Below are 20,244 nucleotides of genomic sequence, written 5' to 3' on the forward strand. Positions count from 1 at the left end.
TTCTAAAAGCCTTTTATATGGCATAATGGGGGTGTGAGTGTGTGTTACTCTTTCTACAAGCTGTTTTGGTTAGCAGTAAAATAGATTTTCAACTAATGTAAAAATTAAATTCTCTATCCTCACATTGTCTTTATTATTTGAAGTATATTCTATAATTTATAAGCACTGCTCTGGCTAATGCATGTAGCCAGTCTTCCCCAGAGGAATGTACAGCATGTATGTCACCATAAACAAAGGCAGGATGGATGCCCGTTACTCAAATACAATTTATGCACTAACTTGTCTTCAGCTCAAAATGCTCAGCAGGTATTAATTGAATCCAGCTAGGCTTCTTAAAGCAGAGGCTGGCTCTGACATTTTTCACAAAGAACTTGTCACATCCAGGATAACTGAATAACTGCAGATTTACTGGTAAATTGGCTGAGGCACAACCATCCTTTTGAGGATATCCTTGCAACCATCAGCTTATTTCTGCCTCCTTAGGCTACATCTATGCTGCGAGCGAGGGGTGTGATTCCCAGCTTGCCTACGCATGCTTGCTCCGACTCTCCTTTAAGTTGTTATGCTGAAAATAGTAGTGTAGCGGTGGTGGTATGGGCCGTGGTAGCAGTGGCCACCAGGGTCCAAGCGGACGTGTACCCAGGGCAGCCAACCCATGCCACCGCTGCTTGTGCAGCCACAGCTACATTACTGTTTTTATTGCATTAGCTCAGATGAGAGCTGGCGCGATTGCGTCTAAGCGAGCTGAGAATCATGCCCCTAGCTTGTCGTTTAGACGTACTATGGCTAAATAACAGAGTACGTTGTTTTCCCATTCTCCCTTCTCAAGGCCTGATGCAAAGCCCATTTGAACTTACAATCTAAATACACAAAACAGACAAATATTGGGAGGGAAAACAGAGGCACAAAGCCAGTGTGGCGACTTGCCAACCAGCTCCCAGCAGGCCAGTGACAATAGTAGAATTCAGCTCTCCTGAGTTCCAGAACAGTGGTCTACACACTCGCCCATGCTGTCTCCCTGTCTGCCTCCTTATTCGGCATTGTGCTTAGATATTTCCAATGATTTTGGTTCCTAGGGGTTCCCCCCCCCCCGGGTTTGTAATCTTATTTTTTAAGAAATATTTTATTTTTAAAAATGAGGGGGCTGGATGACGATAGGGTCAGAAAATGTGACAAAACATTTTGGGAACCTTTTCAGCAGGGGGAAAAAATCTCTGGCTTTCATTGCAGAATGTTAAAACTTGAAGATTTTCAACAAGCTCTATTCATACAGAGTCATCTCCCTTTGTGTCTGCTTGGAATTCAGTGTAGGAATAGCGGGAAGGAGGTAGGGAGAGAGAAGAACAGCATAGGATGGGGAAACTGCCATTTCCCATCCCAACTGCAAAGCTGCAGCTGAAACCAGATTGCTAATTAGGAGTGAACTTGGGCTCCTGTTCTCATGAACTGGAAACTAGTGATCATTAAGCGAACATGTATCCGTATCACAGAAGCTGTCATTACTATTGGCATACTTTTCAATTTTGACACTTGCAGTGTAGAGGCAACAAACTATTGAGCATAAAGAGAAGACTAAACTTTCCCTCCAAAGGGTGGTCAAATAGGGCTGTGATGGACTGCACAGTGGAAAGGTGATTATAGAGATTTCTGCATGGCTGCTGACTTATTTCTTCTGTGGACAGTGAACTTCACTCACTAAGGATGTCAATCTGGCATCTAGAACAGAATGTTTTTGAAAATATATTTTTTTCATGAAAGGGAACCTTTTTTCCTAATTAATGGTTCAATCACAGGGATCATTATCAAACACTGAGTAAAAAGAGATGTCATATGCTGGCCCTTCAGAAAGTTTGAGAATTCATCAGCAAATTCCTTAAAGCAGACAGAATTAGCATATTTCCTGAATCTGATTTTTTTTAATTAAATCTTAACAAGAAAATTTGGTACGTGTGTCATGTTCTCCTAGTTTGAATAAATGGGACATGAGACTTTCTAGCATGATCACATTTTTCTTTCTCGGATACTTTCATGTTAGGTTAGCTGCAGGCTAAATGTGCATTAATCTTTTGACTTGTTCTCAGGACTTGTTTTAGAAATGTTTGTTTCTCCCTAGGGTTTACTTCCATAGTGTAGTTTATACCTGAGCCACAGATTGCCCTGAGTTCACTGATCCCAAAATGTAATGCATTTAGATATGACTAGGATGTTGTATACAAACTGGTTCATTTAAAAATGAAAAAAAAATCAAATTATTCACCTAACATTTAATAGTTAAAATCCGTGGCTCAATACTACAAGCTCTCCAAGAACAGAACTCCCAGTGGTTGGAGTGCTTTCGGGAGCTAGCTCTCGGTGAAATGATAACTTAGCACTACATTTCTTTTTCTGTAAACACAGACTGACTTGAAAGCAAATTTTCCATTTCAGAAAAATATGCAGTATTTGTTTTCTTACAGTTTTCATTAATTTGCCTTATAGTAGGTGTGTCGTGTAATATGAGATCCAACAAAATTCAGTGCCATTAGGGAGTGAGAAGCTGGCAAACACAGAAACATGTATCTTCATTTTCTCATATTATTTCACGTATGATTTATCTTTGGGTACTTCATCGATGACTTCCTACTAATTATAATAAAACAAATCAGTGCCTTGTATAGCCCGTTGTCCCCTTGAAATATACTTTATTTTCAATGCTTTCTGAGTCTTTATCTTTATTGTGGCTTTTTTTCAGCTTGCTGATATAAATGGTTTTATGGGTAGTTCCTTTAATTGTCTTTAGATTAAAACAACGAGGAGTCCTTGTGGCACCTTAGAGACTAACAAATTTATTTGGGCATAAGCTTTTGTGGGCTAAAACCCACTTCATCAGATGCATGGACTGGAAAATACAGTAGGCAGGTATATATACACAGTACATGAAAAGATGGGAGTTGCCTTACCAAGTGTGTGGGGGGGGCGTCAGTGCAAATGAGATAATTCAATTAAACTGGAAGAGGGCTATTCTCAACAGTAGAATAGGAGGAAAAATCACTTTTGTAGTGGTTATGAGGCCAATGTAATCAGAGTGGCCCATTTCAAACAGTTGACAAGAAGGTGTGAGTGACAGTAGGGGGGAATTAGTATGGGGAAATTAGTTTTTGTAGTGACCCATCCACTCCCAGTCTTTATTCAGGCCTAATTTGGTGGTGTACTGTTTGCAAACTGTAATTCCAGTTCTGCAGTTTCTTGTTGGAGTTTTTTGTTGAAGAATTGCCACTTTAAAGTCTGTTATTGAGTGTCCAGGGAGACTGAAGTGTTCTCCGACTGGTTTTTGAATATTATAATTCTTGATGTCTGATTTGGGTCCATTTATTCTTTTATGTAGACACTGTCCAGTTTGGCCAATGTACATGGCAGAGGGGCATTGCTGGCACATGATGGCATATATATCACATTGGTAGATGTGCAGCTGAACGAGCTCCTGATGGTGTGGTTGATGCGGTTAGGTCCTACGATGGTGTCCCTTGAATAGATATGTGAACAGAGTTGGCAACGGGGTTTGTTGCAGGGATAGGTTCCTGGGTTAGTGTTTTTGTTGTGTGGTGTGTAGTTGCTGGTGAGTATTTGCTTCAGGTTGTGGGGCTGTCTGTAAGCAAGGACTGGCCTGTCTCCCAAGATCTGAGAGAGTGATGGGTCGTCCTTCAGGATAGGTTGTAGATCCTTCATGATGCACTGGAGAGGTTTTAGTTGGAGGCTGAAGGTGATGGCTAGTGACATTCTGTTACTTTCTTTGGTGGGCCTGTCCTGTAGTAGGTGACTTCTGGGTACCCTTCTGGCTCTGTCAATCTGTTTCTTCAATTCAGCAGGTGCGTATTGTAGTTTTAAGAACGCTTGATAGAGATCCTGTAGGTGTTTGTCTCTGTCTGAGGGATTGGAGCAAATGCGGTTGTATCTTAGAGCTTGGCTATAGACAATGGATCGTTTGATGTGGTCTGGATGAAAGCTGGAGGCATGTAGGTAAGTATAGTGATCAGTAGGTTTCCGGTATAGGGTGGTGTTTATGTGACCATCGCTTATTTGCACTGTAGTGTCCAGGAAGTGGATCTCTTATGTGGACTGGTCTAGGCTGAGGTTGATGGTGGGGTGGAAATTGTTGAAATCATGGTGGAATTCCTCAAGGGCCTCCTTCCCATGGGTCCAGATGATGATGATGTCATCACTGCATCGCAAGTAGAGTAGGGCTTTAGGGGACGAGAGCTGAGGAAGCGTTGTTCTAAGTCAGCCATAAAAATGTTGGCATACTGTGGGGCCATGTGGGTACCCATAGCAGTGCCGCTGACATTTGGTAACAGGTTGCTCAAACCACGACTGTATCTTACAGAGCACAGCAGTTAAAACAATGGAAAAGTTTGTCTCCACCTTTTTATTGTTATAAGGAGAGGACAGACAAGGGCTGATAAGTAAAGCACTGGAATGGGGTACAGGTCAGCAGTTCCTGTAGAGGAGGCAGGATTTGAAAAAACCAAACGATTCTCAGTGGTTGTGTAAAACAGAATGAGGAATTGGTGAGATGCAGCAGACTAGGCCATTTCCAGGTACAGCAACAAAGTACTGGCGCGTGGCAGATTTCCACTGTGAACGCTTAAATTCACTTTTTGTTTTATTATTATGCTCACTGTCTATATGGTCTAAACACATCAATACTTCTTGGGAACAGACCTGATCCCAAGCCCATTGAAATCACCAGCAGTCTTTCCATTAACTTCAGCAGGCTTTTAGTAAATGTCACTAAATCTGATATTTTTTCCTCTAACCCCTGCTCACAACCCAAAGCAAGATTCCTTTTCTCCTGTCCCATTTTCCTCCCCACCACAACTTTTCTCCCCAGTCTCAAGATTCTTCCTGGTTTATCTTATCAGCCAAAGAGGACTGCAGATGGCTGCTTCCAGAGCTCATCTGTGCCATCCCTGGGGAAGGTTGGAGTGCTACAGAGATTCCTGCCCCAGAGTTGAAGCATGAATATTTTTCAGTGGCATTAGCATAATATGTGTAATTCAACATGAAGCACTTTGAGATCATTGTATGAAAATAGCAGTTTTATAAGGAACTTTTCTAATGTATACAGAGACATTGGTTATGCCTCAGTTGTGCTAATATTATCAGAATCTGACTTTACACTGTCACTCCAGAAGCATAAATCTTATATGCAGGTCCATTGGGACAAGGATGTGTTAAATACATCTGGTTTTGATTTTGCAGCAACAATTCATTTTGAGTGAATGTGGAGGTTTCCCCATGTCTGAAGCTCAGCTAATCACAGCTTGGTGCTAAATGGTCAAATAGTAGCTGACCCTGCACAAGAGTTGGAGACAGTGCAAGAAGCCTACATGTACAGATTTGTAGTTTGAACAGTAAGTGTCAGACATGTACTTATAACATTAATATGTACTTAGTACATAACTGGCTGTACAACTCTAGAGAAGACAGTGGAGTGGGGCAAATTCTGCTTGCCTTACTCACAGGCACCAAACTGTGGTTACTCGTGTGAGTAGGGTGAGAAGGATTTGGCCTAGAAAGAGGGGGGCTTGTAGCTGAGAAGGAGTTTTGGAAATTTCTGAGAGTCAAAGAAGAGGTGCTGAATCAGACCAGGAAAGAGAAGGACTCCCAGAGAAAACCCTGCAGTACTCTAGGAGAAGCTTGATGAGGCCTGAAGAGGAGGTGAGTTGCCAAAAGAGGAGATCAGATTCACTTAAGACAGCTTTCTGCGTGAAAATTGATACAGGAACAGATTCGGAGCAGTCCTTTTATCTGCATAATTATTTTATTAAATGTACAGTATATAATATATAGAAACTCAGAACATTTTATTTCTTTTTCTTCATTGTTATCTTTTTCTATCCTAAAGCTGCATGAGAAATGTTGCTTTACCTTATCTCCTGTTATGCAAAAAGTGAAAATCTTCTGTTTGAAAAACTCAACTTTTGAAAGTGGAAGTCTCATTTTAATGCATCCGTTGTGGCTTTTCCAGTGCTGTTTGGGTCTGAATACATGCTTGGCTTAGTAATTAATTGTTGTTTAAGTACTTGCAATTTTATGTCTAACGGGGAAATTTTAAAAGTTTAGCTTCCTATGTTGTGCCAAGAAAGATATTTTGCCAACAATATTCTAGCTAACTTTTTATAGAAGAGTAAACAAGACTGCTTTGATTTTTTTTTTCTTACAGAAAACGTCTAGTTGAAACATTGAAAAACTTGATGGGAAAACTTGCTTATTACCATATTAATAGCTGAATTTTTGGCAATTCGGTAGGGATGCTCTCACCTCTCTATTAGTTTTGATCTAAGTGCCTGTGTGCAGTGCTAAGGATTGCTGTGCAGAAGGCAATGGCCTGGGAACACACTCCCCTTTGAATCAGTACTGACCTCACTATCCCAGTGCAGTGCTAGAGGGAGTCAACCTTTTACAGTCTGATAGTCAAAAAAACCAACTCCTACCTGTGATTTAGTTTTTGAATGAATGAAGACTGAAGTGAACTGCAAAGAAAAAAAAAAGCCCCTTACTAGTCTTTTGTGATAGAGAACAACAAGCTTAATGTTTTCCATTAGAACTGTGATAACTCCCTCTGGTTCTCCTCCAAGGTCTCTGAGCAGCTGCAGAAAAATCCAGCCAATAGCTGGGGTGGAGTACTGGACACATGTTCTTGGGAGTGGGTAGCCAGCCACGTGAAAAGCGCCTTATGCTGTGGACTTAGGGTACCCCAGTGATCTACAGGTATGGGACACTTCTTAAATCCATGCCTCCCAGAACCCCTTCCCCTTGAAGAGGACTATCCAAAGGAAACTCCACAAAGCCAACCTTGTGGAATTTTCCAGCTTCCCTGGAGCCCTCCTTTGGAAGCTGGGGTGGTCTGAATCAGTCACTGTTAACTCTGTTGTGGCCAAATCAGTTGTAATTAGAAGTGGATGAAAAAAACATTCCCAACCACTGCAAATCTTTAAGATTTCAAATATTTTCTTATTCTGCATCAGGACAAAACCAGAGAGAGACACCCACTACAGAAGAGCCAATAGCCTGGTGGTTTGGGCACTCACCTGGGATGTGGGAGTCCCAGGATTAAATCCCTATTGTTCCTGATTTAGAACAAGGACTTGAACCTGTCTCTACCACATCCCAGGTGCATGTCCTAAGCACCAGGCTACTGACTATTCTGCGGCGGGTCTCTCTCTCTCTCTGTCCGTGAGCAGAAACCCTGTCCTGGACCTGAGAAATCTTTCCTGATGAAAGCTTAGTCAAAACTTCATACATTCCTGCAAAATGTTTCTGTTTAGACAGATCAGCATTTTCTAATTAATAATATTTTGTCAAAAAATTCCCGACCGGCTCTAGTTATAACCTGGTAAACCATGGGTCAAACCATCTTATAACAATTTTTTTTTTTAAAAAAAGGACTTTTAACAGTCTGGACCGAAAACTCTAGTGCCTGGCACTGACAGCATTTGTGTTAACTCTCTTGCCTTGTCTACAAAGCCAAAACCTTAGTCATATTGAGACAGTGGCTCTACAGAACTATGTAATTTTTACCAGTAAAATGAAACCAATAGAACTAATAACTTTTGCAACAACACATAATCAGCTAGCTGTTAAAGTTTAATTTATTCTGTCTCTATATTTGAAATAATCAATTACATTAGGCTACAACTTGGAGAAATACAGACTAAGCAATATGCTCTGTTTGACCTCTTTTACTGGCAAAGGTAAAAGCCTAAGGCAGTGTTTGCCATGCTGAACTCCCCATGCTTTTGCACCCACAATAGGCAGATATGTATTAGTTCAATAATTTTTAAAGCATAATTTACAGGTGTATATATTTCATATTGTAAATGAGCAGATTTGGTATTCCATTTAATAGTATGCATAAGTGATTAACCAACCCACTAGTGAGATTAGCAATAGAATGATGTACATTTTCCTTGGGGTTTAAGCAAAAGGTTAGTCAAGATGGCAGAAATGATGGTCTATGAGTTTAGTGGATAGGGCACTGGGCTGGGACTCAGGAGACCAGGGTTTAATTCCCAATTTAACCACAGACTTCCTGTGTGACTATGGACAAATCACTTCATCTACGCTGTGTCTCACTTCCTCATCTGTAAAATGGAGATGGTACTTTCCTACATCACAGAGGTGATGTGAGGATAAAATACATTCGTGGTTGTAAGGCACTCAGATAGCATGGTGATGAGGGCTGTGTAGAAGGCTCTGTATTGTGAGGAGAGTATCAAAGCAATAATTTAAGCGCTCTTTCACTATGCAGTTTCTTAATTCACACATTTCCAACCAAAATAGCAAACAAAAGGAATAGCAAAAATGACGAGCTATTTCTCAATCTTAACTGTCATCTGAAGACACTGAAGATTGAGCGTTAATGTACTATATATCCCTGGTTATAAAAAGCTCAACTCATTCTAAATCCACTCCCCCGATTTTCTAGTTACTTGTGTCTCCAGTGTGAGCGCAGCTGAACTGATGTAATTTCTTTTCTTATACATGGAACTCAATCTCATTTTTAACAGAATTGCAACTATATGTTGAAGGGTTCCAGGATAAGTACTACTTGCAACATCTTCAGTTTATTTGTTTCTAAGGAAGCAGACCTCTTTCGCTAATCATGTTCACTGGGAGAAGAAATATAAAGGGCATAAAATTAGGTCATTATATTGATGTTCCAAGCTAACATTTATAGCAACACATTTTCAGTTCCACCTATTAGTTCTGCAGGGAGCACTTCTATTTTGAGGTTCATTTTTATGTGAAGCTAACAGCTTTTAAAAGCAGAAAAATCTGTGGATTTGAAACCTCTTTGGAAGAAATAAAGCTGTACAGAATTATCTTCTGGTTTCAAGAGCTTGTCTATTTTTTTAAATTTATTTTTGGAAGGTACAATTTTGTTTTGAATAAATGTATTTGATTTTTAAAACAAATGTATAACTGTGTCTCAAGCAGGATGGCCAATTGCAAGCAAACACATAGATGTTGGGCACACAACAGTCACAGAAGAAAATTCAGTAAGTAAGCACCAGGAGAAGTTGAGGGGTGCAAGAAGTCAAAACTGTCAATGTAAAAACCCACCTTGTCCCTCTCATATCCTGGGACCAACATGGCTACCACAGCCTTGCATACAATAATGTAAAACTTGGTTAATTTAGAAAGTTCAATGGCCAGAAGAAACCTTTTTAAAATAGAAGCTATGCAAAACTTTAGGAAGAATAGTATATGATTGGTTCAATTTTGTTTTAAAGTATTGTATTCGTGGAGAATTCACCTATGTGAACCATTAATCAAACAATTAATTAAATGAAGGTTGAAGGCAAATCCATCCGATGATCCTGCTAGTTCACTATTTGGGACCTCAATAGCTTTGTTATGGGCTGTGCAGATCAGTCTTATTCTTTGTAAGAGGTTGTGATGGGCTTACTATTGTCGGACATTATTTCCTATGGCAAATCAGATTAACGTGTGATTATGTCCATCAAAATATCTTGTGGCAAGAGTTAAGTTTTGTTACATAGTTCACCACTATACTGAACTAAAATTAAATAACAAGCATCAAGTGACAATTAAAAAACACTGACCAATAGTGGTAAATCTATGGGCTACTATGACTCAGTGGAGTACAAGATTGGGTGTATAGTGCTGGTGGCATTAGCTGAATCCCTCAAAAAATTAATTTTGGCAGTACTTATTTATATAGTTTATATAAGCGTTCAGGTTCATTCAAATCACATCGACTTGATTTTATATTCCAAAACACTGGTATTAGATAGACAGGACCTCAGTGAAGCTAAGCAATTAGAACTGAAGCAGTTACAATGAAAATGACTCTTTCCAACTGGCTAGAAAATCATGTTCTAAGGCTACAGAATAAAGATATTATTCCAGCATATTACTGATGGATATCTGAGCTTTCCAGCAGCACAATAAAGAAATAGAAATGTACTCATTGGAATGATGATAGATGAAATAAAGGCAAAGAAAAGTGACCCTCTGCATCTGTCCAGAAAAGCTCAGCCAAGTAAAAAGTGCAATAAATCTTTTACAGATTTATGTCCCTTCCCAGAGTTTCATCTCCAAGTTATTCACATTCACTACACACTTCTTGTATCATAATAGAAAAATGAGATGTCACAAATGCTGGCTTTTCATATTACTAGCAAAAGAGGCAGAAAGTTGTAAACTTGGACTTTCTCCTTCCACCTGTCTTTGAGCAGAAAGAGGGAATTTGGCCTAAATGTTTTGAGGACTCATCCAAAGCCCACTGCAGTCAGTGGAAGTCTTTCCATCCAGTCTTTGGTCCAGACTGAAGTTTTTTGGTGAAATTACCACTCAGTGCTTTGATTTTTGCAGGATCTATCTGAAAATCTTTGTTGTTGATCCACTAAACTTCACCTTGTCATATGAAATCACATATACTTTGCATGAGTTCATTATAAAAAAGAAACGGTCTCAAGTGCATTCAAAACCAGTTCCAGCTTACTTCAAAAAGTTTGTGAGCCTTGTGAGGAAATTGCTCTGAGTTTGTAACCCTGAAATCAGGTGAGTTTTACTTAGTTTAGGGTGTGTCTGTGAATATTTGGCATAGCTCTACTTCATCTGAAAACTTGGTTTTCAGGGATTTCACAATGGAAAATCTTACACAACATTAATTGCATTTATACCAGTGCAAATCGACCCTATTTCTCTGCATTTAGGATTTTAAACGGGAAAGCACACAAAGCTGTTCTAATACCACTGGGCTCTAATTCTATCTTCACTCAGCTTTATTAAAGAAAAGAGTTGCACATACACAAAAATTTTTAAATGTTCATTTCTGCTACACTGTGATTTTAATGAGTAAAAATGTTTTTCATGGTATGTTCCGATGAAGCCAACAAAGACAAACTATCAGTTCCTGTCGTTTTTAAAAAGAGCATAAAAGGAAAGACCAGATTAGGGTCTTGCTGCCTTTGAATCAATTAGGTGATGTGCCACAGAACTTAATGGAAGCAGGATTGGGTCCTAAAGTAAGGAAATCTCTTTGCTTTTGTTTTTCATGGTCATCAATCAAATTAAGAAACTGGAGGCTATCTTTGGGACAAATCAGACTGAAATTTTAATTCAATGCAGGGACTGCCCCCTATTTCTTAGGACAGTTAACAGGTACTGAAAATGCTCAAAGATATGCTGATTTGAGGATCTCTATGTTCTTAGCAGACTGTCTCTAAACAATGCCATTCTGTCAGCCTAGAAACAAGAAAGAAGCAGGTGGTTCTACTAAGAGGGAAGAAGAATAAACAAGAGTTTGTATGGAATAATAAATCTCCAAAAAATCCCCACTTATATCCTGCACACTGATTTCCAAATTGGTACGGATATTTCATATCTGTTTCAAGGATTAAGACAGCAGACTGAGGTTTCATGCTTCAGTGTTGGATGCTCCTTACTTTGATTGCCAGAAGGGTTTTTGCATCGAATTCAGATGTTTTCAACTGTTAGGTAAAGCTGTGTTGTATTATTCATCATCTCAATCACTAAATGTATTTGCAGGACAGCTACCTCACATGGAGGACAAACTCGGAATAATTGCTCAAGTAACAAATCTATATGTAAAGAGACAGTTCTCAGTGAACAAGTTTTGCAATGCACATGAGTTTGGAATCTTAACTACAACACTGGCTTCCAACAGCATTATGATAATACAGTGTTGTGTATATACATCACTTAATCTTTTAAAAATTCTCTTCTTCATCTAATGGAAGTAAGTCTTGCCTATCAGCTTGGTGACTAAAACTAATTAAGCATGAAAACTAAATAGCTTTTGATGGATGCAGTTCTCTTTACAGTTAGCTTTAGCAGCCAGCTATCATGTTGGCTTACAGATATTCCTGCCTTATTACATAGAAGTTATGTACAAGTGCTTTGTCCTGTTTTGTATAGTAACTGTCAGGAAACTGACCACTTCAAAGATCCAAGTCCAGGCTGAGCTGCTAAAAATTGGCAGCAGGTTAAATGAGCACTTATGCACTTCCAGGGCCATCCTGAGGTCTCTTGTACAATAAAGGTACCACCTTGACCCTCCATGAGCTTCCGAGTGAGGTCTGCCCTTTTCACCCTCAGTCAGATCCTTGTGAAGTCTGAGTCTAGACACAACTCTAAGTGCACAGATAGCTCAGCTGCGCTGCCTCCATTGCAGACAACTATTGACCCAGAATGAAGACTGGGATCCACACTTCTGCTCACCTCACCTGTCTGAGGTGAGTACCAGATTGTGGTAGGATATTGAGGGTGGGAAAGAACAGAAAGGTTGGAAGCCAAAGACAGCAAAGTGTGGCACAAAGAGTGGGAGGAGAAGCTAAGTGGGTGACAGCTAGGGAAGAAAGAGGAGGAGAGGGGAGCAAAGGAAAAAAAAAGGTAAAAGAAAAAAAACCCTAAAGCACAGAAAATGCAAGAGAAAGGAATGAGAATTATTTTCCTTCCCTTCTATTTACTTTATGCACATCTTTCTGACCCCACACTGAAACCATACCCTACAACTCCCCCTCTCCCAAGGCAAATGTCCCTGTTTTTCACCTTGAAAATCTGATTACCTTTTACACTTTTTATTTTTAAACATAAACACTCTCTCACGCTATTACACTATGGTAAACGCTTTCACCAATTCAAACAGCTCAAATATTCAGCGGGTCCTTTTTGATGTTTGCGTATGAATTCATCTAGCAGACATTTGTACTTGGGGCTTTTTGACAGTACATGTTCTATTGATATCACAAATCCTGACAACATTCTCTGAAGAACTCAAGAACTTCTTGATCCGTGGTGTTTTTTGCTATATTCTGCAATGGGCACAGTTAAAAAAACCAACCCAAACCATTTACTACCACACAAGCCCACAGATATTTCTTCAGCCTATTCTTTTCAATTAAATTAAGATTTTTCTAGCGGTGATGAAAGTGTGGTTTGTTACTCATAGGAACTGCCATACAGGATTGGACCTGAGAGTGTTCTGTCTCCAACAGTGTTCAGCACCAGGAGCTTCGGAGGAAGGTGTAAAAACCCTGCAGGAGACAGATGTGGGATAATTTGTCCCCCCATTAGGTCCTGATCTCTAATAGAGATTAATTAAAGCCCTGAATCATCAGATTTAATATTCCTTCAAAAATCTGTCACAATTCATTATGATAATCCTCGCTATTGTTATCTGTATAAACATCCACTGCCATTTTGAATTTGCTAAATTCTTGGCCTCAACAGCATTCCATGGCACTAAGTTCCACAGTCCAGTTATGTCTTGTGTGAAAAAGTATTACTTTATCAGTTTTCCATTTGCCATCTTTTAATTTCATTGAATGTCTCCTTGTTCTTGTATTTCTAAAAAAAGAGAACGGAACAGAACAGAAGCTTCTACCATCTCTATACCAGTTTATATAATATTACAAGGTAGAAGCTTCTGTTTTCTTTTTTAAAATATATATATACACACACACTTTTGATCATGTCCCCTCTTATTCATCTTCTTTTTTAAGATAAACAATCCTAATCTTTTCATTCTCTCTTCATATGAGAGCTTTTCCAGGCCCTTAATGATTCTTATTGCCTTCTCTGAATGAACCACCTCTAATTTTACATCATCTTTTCTGAGATGGTGACCATGCCTCCCAACTGCAAAGGATTTATGATCAGCATGATCATACCATAATGCACAGAGACTGCTTGAAGACTTTTTTTGGGGTTGGGGGAACGGTCGTTAACAAGCTGGCTCTTCATAACTCTGCTCCTCTTGTCTCTTTATCATTTTATCCTTTCCTCCTGACCAATGCTGCCAGCCTTGACTCCTTGTTGCTCTTATCTTTGTGCTTTCTTCCACAATGTCTGTCTGCAGGGAACCTCCTTCCTGAATGATCCATAAGGATTCTTTTCCATCTTCCAAGTCCACCTCCAGATACACTGCTACCTTGATGCCTACAAGAAAATATGAAATTAATAGTTCTAGGTAAATGATATTTAAAGAAAATAAATCGACTGACTATTTTTATCCCTCTCCTCCATCCTTCATTAGATTCCTCTCTCCTCTGATTGTGAATTCTTATTATGTGTTTAGACAGAGCCTAGCTGATTGTCAGGGCTTCCACACCACAGTCAATGCATAATTCTTCTAATAATTAATTTAAGATGTGTATGCTCCCGGTCTCTTACTGCCAAAGAAGTAACGCCCAGCTTTTTGTGCTGGGGTCAGTACATACTTGCCTGTATTTAGAAGAGCTTTCCAAAGGACAATTGCCCAAATAAACTGAGGTTCTGGGATGGTTGCTACATCCCCAGCCACTGGAGAATTGTTGGCATTCTGTTGAGATTTAAGGCTTGTATAATACCTTACAAACTAACTATTGTTGTTACTCCTCTGGAAAGAAGGTGGTGGCATCAGATGTGGAAACTGCGGCACAGAGAGGTGAAAGCCAAATTTGCACACTTGTGTGTATAAAGTTAGGCACCTAAATCCATATATAGGCATCCAACTCTAAGAGGCTTGATTTTATTTTTAAGTGACGCTGAGCACCTGCAACTCCTCTTGAAGTAAACTAGAGTCATGGGTCCTTTGCATCTCTGGACTTGCGTGTGCAAAGTTTGGAAATCTTGCTCTGGGGGACTTGATATAGACTGAAAAAGGAGTCTGTGTCAGCCTAGGGTTCCACTTCTTTTACAGCAAGATGTTAGCGCATATGGAACCTAAAGATCACCTGCTCCCACCATTCACCTGAAATGAATTATCAATAATACTGTTGCTTGTGTTCCATTAGCACCCACAGGATATATCTCCAGTGCAAGTGAAGGTGTGATTGTAGCTAGCACAGGAAACAATGGCAGTGCAGACGTGGAGGCAGAGGCTTCAGCAAGGGCTAACAACCACAATCAAGCCCTCAATGAGCCTGGATCCATACTCTGGTTATTAGTCTATGACACCCTGTCTACACTGCTATTATTGTGTAATAAATGGAAACAGAACAGGTTACATATATAAAATGCTATCCTAGGTCTACACTTATCAATGTTTAATAAAGTAGATTTTCTCCCAAGGATTCAGTCTTTGATGGAGATGCTGGTTTTTGGTCAACATCAGGATCAAAGAGTCATGAATATCTCACACCATTCAAGGGGTTTCCTCAGTGAAGGGATGTTCTTTTTTGCCTTCTACTTCTGTCTCCAGAGTTCATTGTCTTTACCCCCATCCAGGATCAGTGTTTGGTATTTTCCTACCCCCTGTTTACTGCATATGCAGATTTGGCTTACAATGAGTAATTTACATCTGCCTTAACACAGACTTTTTAGGAACATACTTCCGGTACACGTACATTACTCTTTACATGGTAGCAATAAATACATTTTGCAAGGATTAGGAGAATCTGTATGACACAGGCTTTTATTAGATACCTTGCATGATATTCTTTATAGATACATCCTAGGAAAGCAATGTGTTAGCTGTAGTGAGCTTGTCAGGCTGACCTAGAACAGTGAACCTTTTGCCAGCTGCATCAATGGGTCTCTGTGTCACAGCACTCCCTTACCTGTGTAACTTGTCAAGAGTCAAGGGGCACCTAGATTCCCAGGCTCACAAAGAAGTGGCTGTGAAAGGACTTGTGATCCGTAGGAAAAATCAGTGACAAGCTTTGAGTCCTAGCGACTGGTTTGCACTGGCTACCTTTTCGGTGAGATCTCTGCAAAGAAAAGGGCTAGATGCATTTAAAAAGGTGCGATTCTCCTTGGCCTTTCTCTTTTTCTCCAACTTCAGGGAAGCCATGGCTATGGGTTTTTGTAGGCCCCCAAAGGCCGCCGGAGAGAGCAAGAGGTAAAGCCTGGCAACATCAAAGCCGTGGCTACTGCTAATGCGGCAGCTACCAGAGCAAGATTAGACGGCACCTGTCGGCCAGCTTCAGTCCCTGCACGCAACCCTCTGGCCGCAAATCCCGTGGGGGGTACATGGCACCCCTCTCCGAAAACACCCAGCCCCCTCCGCTCTGTCAGTCTCCCCGGCTAAGCTCTTTCGAGCCCCCCGCGCGGTACCTCCATTCCCTCTGCTCCCCAACTTTCCTCCATCGTCCCCGGGCCTCAGCCTCCCCGCTGGGCGCAGGGCCGCGGCCCCCCGCCCCGCTTGCCCCTGTGCAGCAGCCTCTGCCCCTGCGGGCAGCAGCCGGCCCATGCCCACAGCAGCGGCCCGCGGTGACGGGGCGCGGGGCTGGGCGTGTATCATCGCGGGCCGCGGGTTCGGGCCGCGGGGATTGGTCGGCGGCGGCGGCGGCCGAGCTGGGCTGCTCGTGCACTGACCCAGCGCGCGGCTCCTCCTCCTCCTCCTCCTCGCAGCGGCGGCGCTGAGTCCGGGGCTGCGGCGGCGGGCAGAGGGGAGCGGGCGGGGTTACAGCGAGGGCAGGCGGGCTCGCTCCGCGGCGCTGCCCCCCTCCCCCACGCCGGGCTGAGGCGGCGAGGGCTCCCGCTCCCGTTCCAGCCCCCTGCGGCCGCCGCTGCCAGCCGGGGACAGGCGAGAGAAGAGCGGGGCAGAGCCGCCGGTTGCTGGCTCTATGCTGCCCGCCCCGGCGCCAGGAACCCGCCCCGGGGGGATGCTGGTGCTGGGATTGCGGCTGGGATAACCCCCGCCGCCTGCTGCCGCTGCCCGGTCCGGACGGAGGATGCTGCCCGGGTCGCGGGGGACTCTGACCAGGGGACCAGCCGCGGCGTCCTCTCCTCCGGCTCCGAGCGCTCGTGCTGCCCCTGGGGCAGCCGCCTCCGCCGGGGCGCGATGACTTCAAAGCACCAGGCGGACTGGATCCCGTACAGGTAGGGAAGGCGCCTCCCTCCCCCTAGCCTGGTCCTGGTGCCCGGCAGGGAGCAAGGGCAGCCCGGGCACGACGGAGTGTGGGGTGGGCGGCTCGCTCTCAGCGCCTGCAAAGTTTTTCGGGGGGAGGGGGGCTCCCCTTGCTGGGCGGGGAGAGTGGCTCATCCCCCAGTTGTTTTGGTTTTGCTCCAGTTTCGGGGCTGAGCGCGCCCCTCTGCGCGGGGAAGGGCTTCCAGGGCGGAGCGGGTGGTGGTCCTGAGCAGTGTTGTTTCTCGGGAGGCCAAGGAGCCCGTTTTTGGTCTGTTGGGGGAGTCCAATGGGCACCTCGCCTTTGCTATCCTGGTTTTCATGACTGGACCCTGAAGTCGGCGGGATCTCTACTTTTTTTTTTTTTTTGAACACGCCAGAGAAATGTGGGGCACCTCCGGTTTTCTGTAGGAAGCCTGGATACTTTCCTGCTTTTGTCTCCCAGGTAAAAGTGGGGGCGCCATCACCAAGTTATTGCCTTTTTTTCTCCCTGCCCCCCAGAGTCCTCTCAGATACAAATGGGCTCTAGGATATCACTGGTGTGAAAGTGAGCTGCGATGGGCCACCTGAGCAAGAGTCCAAATTTGGGGCCCAATCCTGCTCCCACTAAAGTTAATGGTAGCTTTACCTCTGACTTCTATAGGAGCATGTTTAGGCCTATTGCCTGTGATCAATGAACTGCTCTGGCTGCTATAGTATATTCTTCGCAGTTGTGAAACCTACTTTTACTTTGTAGCTGAAAAGCTTTGTAACCGTTACACACGTGCAGTGTTCAGAAGCACTAAGGCTGTTTAGCAGCAGCAAAAGTAGCGGATAAGCTTTTGGGGGTATTTTGATGTTAATCCAAAAGCAGTTCCAAGGATCATTCCTGTTCTATTTTGTGGAATGAATTGCACCACGAGTCCGGTGCTGCACTTGGGACTTATGTCTATTTGTAGTTTCTTGCTGGATGAGGTGACTCTATTGAATAAAAGGGACAGTCACTGGGGAAAGGAAAGGAGTTTGGAGGGTGTTGCTCAGACAGATTAGGCACCTGGCTGAGCATCTGTAGACTGAATCCGCAGCTGGTTTGGTTTGTATTGTAGGCATTGGTGGGTAACTTCTTTGTGGAAGAACAAAGTAACCTTTTGTATGTGATGCCTCAAATACTTCCTTTCCTCTTGCCCACTCTCCCACTCTGACACAGTATAGACACATTATGGGCCATATAGAAGCCTGGCAGTCAGTATTAGCTGCCCTCCCTGCTGCAGCTGCCATGGAGAAGAGCTGTGATTGCCATGGCAGCGCCAGCTATTGCTCTCTGTCATTGGTTCCTTGGTTGCCATAAGCTACCAAAGTCTCTGTCTGCTGGCTCTCCTTCTTGAGAGGTGTGTGCGTCAAAAGTGTGGTGGGCAGCACCTGTCACTCTAGAATGGATCCCCTTATCCCTGTTTGGGTGGGGAGGAGGAAGGGCTATAAAACAGTATGCAGATTGCAATCAGGGTTTGTTGGACAGCTGCACGTTAGGGGCTCTGATCCTTGTTTGTGTCTAGACTGGCACTGTGGCTGAAGTTATTAAGAGTTTGGGTGCACAAGGAATACAGTATAAAGGTTTCAGAGGATTGGTGTAGACAAGTGTGAGATTAGGGGGGCTTCAGTCCCCCTTCCCCCATGGTAATTGCTTTAATAAATAAAGGAAACTGTGGGAGAGAAGTTAATTTATCTCACTTTATTAAAAGTGGTTATGTTATGGTACAAAACTACTAATGCAAGTGCTATTTAGCTGCTTTATTATTTTTAGCTTTACTCACTTAAAAAAAAAATTGCTTCTGCCCTGGCAGTGGCTGTATTACAGATAGCTGATGTTGCATCTACAGGTTTATATCATTTCCCTTATGTTTTTACCATGTTTGGCTTTTGAATATTTTATTTGGTTTTATATTATCTGTTTCATGAGGTTTCCAGTTGCTTGTGCAGTGCTCTGAACACCTTCTATTATTACTTATTTTTAAGAATTCGCATATCAGATTTCATTTTAAAATGTTCTGTGTTTTAAATTGAAGGATTGCAAAGAGAAAGTGTCTGAGTTTTATTTAATGGCTTCATTTGATAAAATCACATTTCAGGGGTTTAGCTACTGTACAATGAGTAGTTATTAGGGTTATAGATGGAGACATTTTAGTTTGAATAGGTATATTCAGAACTTTAGTAACACAACAAAACTGTCTTATCCATGTTCCACCAGATTCTGTGTAAATCAAACAATTTTTTATATGCAAATAAAGTACTCAACAATTTTAGGAGGAAATCATAATTTTTTAAGAAGTTCGTTACGGAACACATTTTAAAAACTAGTACAACTGTTTGAAAAGTATTGTAGGGAAACTGTGCTTTGCCCCAATATATATTAACCTTTTTATATGAATTACAGCTATCCTAGTGGCTAGATACCATAGTGACAGATGCACTATAAATACAGAAAATGAGTAAATCAGTCCCTAGCATGGAGTAAAAATAAGGTGGTTAATGATGCAAATGAAAACTGTAATTTTTTTTTTTGGGGAGATTCATGTAGATTATAGTCCTAATGAACACAAGTATTTCAGAGATTCAAGAGTTTTAAAATGATTACAAAGAATGTAAGAATGCTGTCATTGACTCCTGGACTGTGCCTTCAGGGTGTGTATCAGAGCAGAGACAGAGCACAAAAGAAAATGGAATACTGCTCCAGAAGGCACGAGCTAAGCCTATTATGTCATTTGGAGCCATGTAGTAAAGAACAGTGTTCAACCAAATCAGTTGTTCCATGACTCTTCCCTGTTGCAGCCTGGCTGTTCCCCTTTTCTCACACAGTAGACGGGCCATGCTAAAACTTTGCAGAGGAGCTGATGGTGTCTATAGAGAGGGAAACAAAGAATGACGTGTTGCTACATTTTCCTTCCACACTGCTGTTTTGGTCTCCTCTGTACTGTACAATTCATAGAAACATACTACCCTTGGCAGTGGTTCTTCATATTTGCCTCTTGTGGATATTTATCGCAATCTGTCTAGTTTTATTTTCAATACATGTTTTCTTTACTATTACAACTAGCAACTGCTAAAAAAAAATCAAATTCCTTCTGCTGTGAAGTAAGTGTTTTTGTTTAGATTTATGGTAATGCTATTAATTCTGCCCTATGGAACTTGAGCTTTTTATTTTTCATTTGAGAAAGGGCTGGACTCTGAGTGGTGGTAAGCACTGATAAATCCTATTAAACTCTGTTGTGTTCAGCATCCCAGAAGATCCAGCCCAAAATATGTTTATCCAGAAAACTTGAATCTCTAAAGTGTGTTTTATTTCAGTAACTGAATTACATATGAAAAGGTGTTAGTAAATTAGGGCAAAACTTGCTCTTTTCAGAGAT

General features: G+C 41.9%; 1 protein-coding gene and 1 long non-coding RNA gene across 11 annotated transcripts in view; one reads left to right on the forward strand and one right to left on the reverse strand.

Annotated features, from left to right (window-relative positions):
- TUB (TUB bipartite transcription factor) overlaps window positions 1-20,244 on the forward strand; it is a 254,405-nt gene that overhangs the window by 138,119 nt on the left and 96,042 nt on the right. Inside the window, exon 1 of one of the 9 annotated variants that reach the window (XM_048852326.2) lies at window positions 16,705-16,836. The exons of the other annotated variants lie outside the window; for them this stretch is intronic. Within the exon in view, the coding sequence (XP_048708283.1) occupies window positions 16,799-16,836 (38 nt within the window). The 5' untranslated portion in view covers window positions 16,705-16,798. Of the gene's footprint in view, window positions 1-16,704; window positions 16,837-20,244 lie in introns of those variants that run through there. 9 annotated transcript variants of the gene reach the window in all.
- LOC125637638 (uncharacterized) lies at window positions 7,614-16,732 on the reverse strand. Of its 2 annotated transcripts, none has more exons than XR_007357018.2 (3): window positions 16,718-16,732; window positions 15,573-15,722; window positions 7,614-13,971 (listed from the first exon to the last, which is right to left on the reverse strand). It is a non-coding gene; the product is annotated as an uncharacterized LOC125637638 (long non-coding RNA). The 2 variants fall into 2 exon arrangements; XR_007357017.2 differs by lacking the exon at window positions 16,718-16,732 and adding an exon at window positions 16,330-16,416.

This window comes from Caretta caretta, chromosome 6, assembly GCF_965140235.1.
Source record: "Caretta caretta isolate rCarCar2 chromosome 6, rCarCar1.hap1, whole genome shotgun sequence".
Lineage (NCBI taxonomy): Eukaryota > Metazoa > Chordata > Testudines > Cheloniidae > Caretta > Caretta caretta.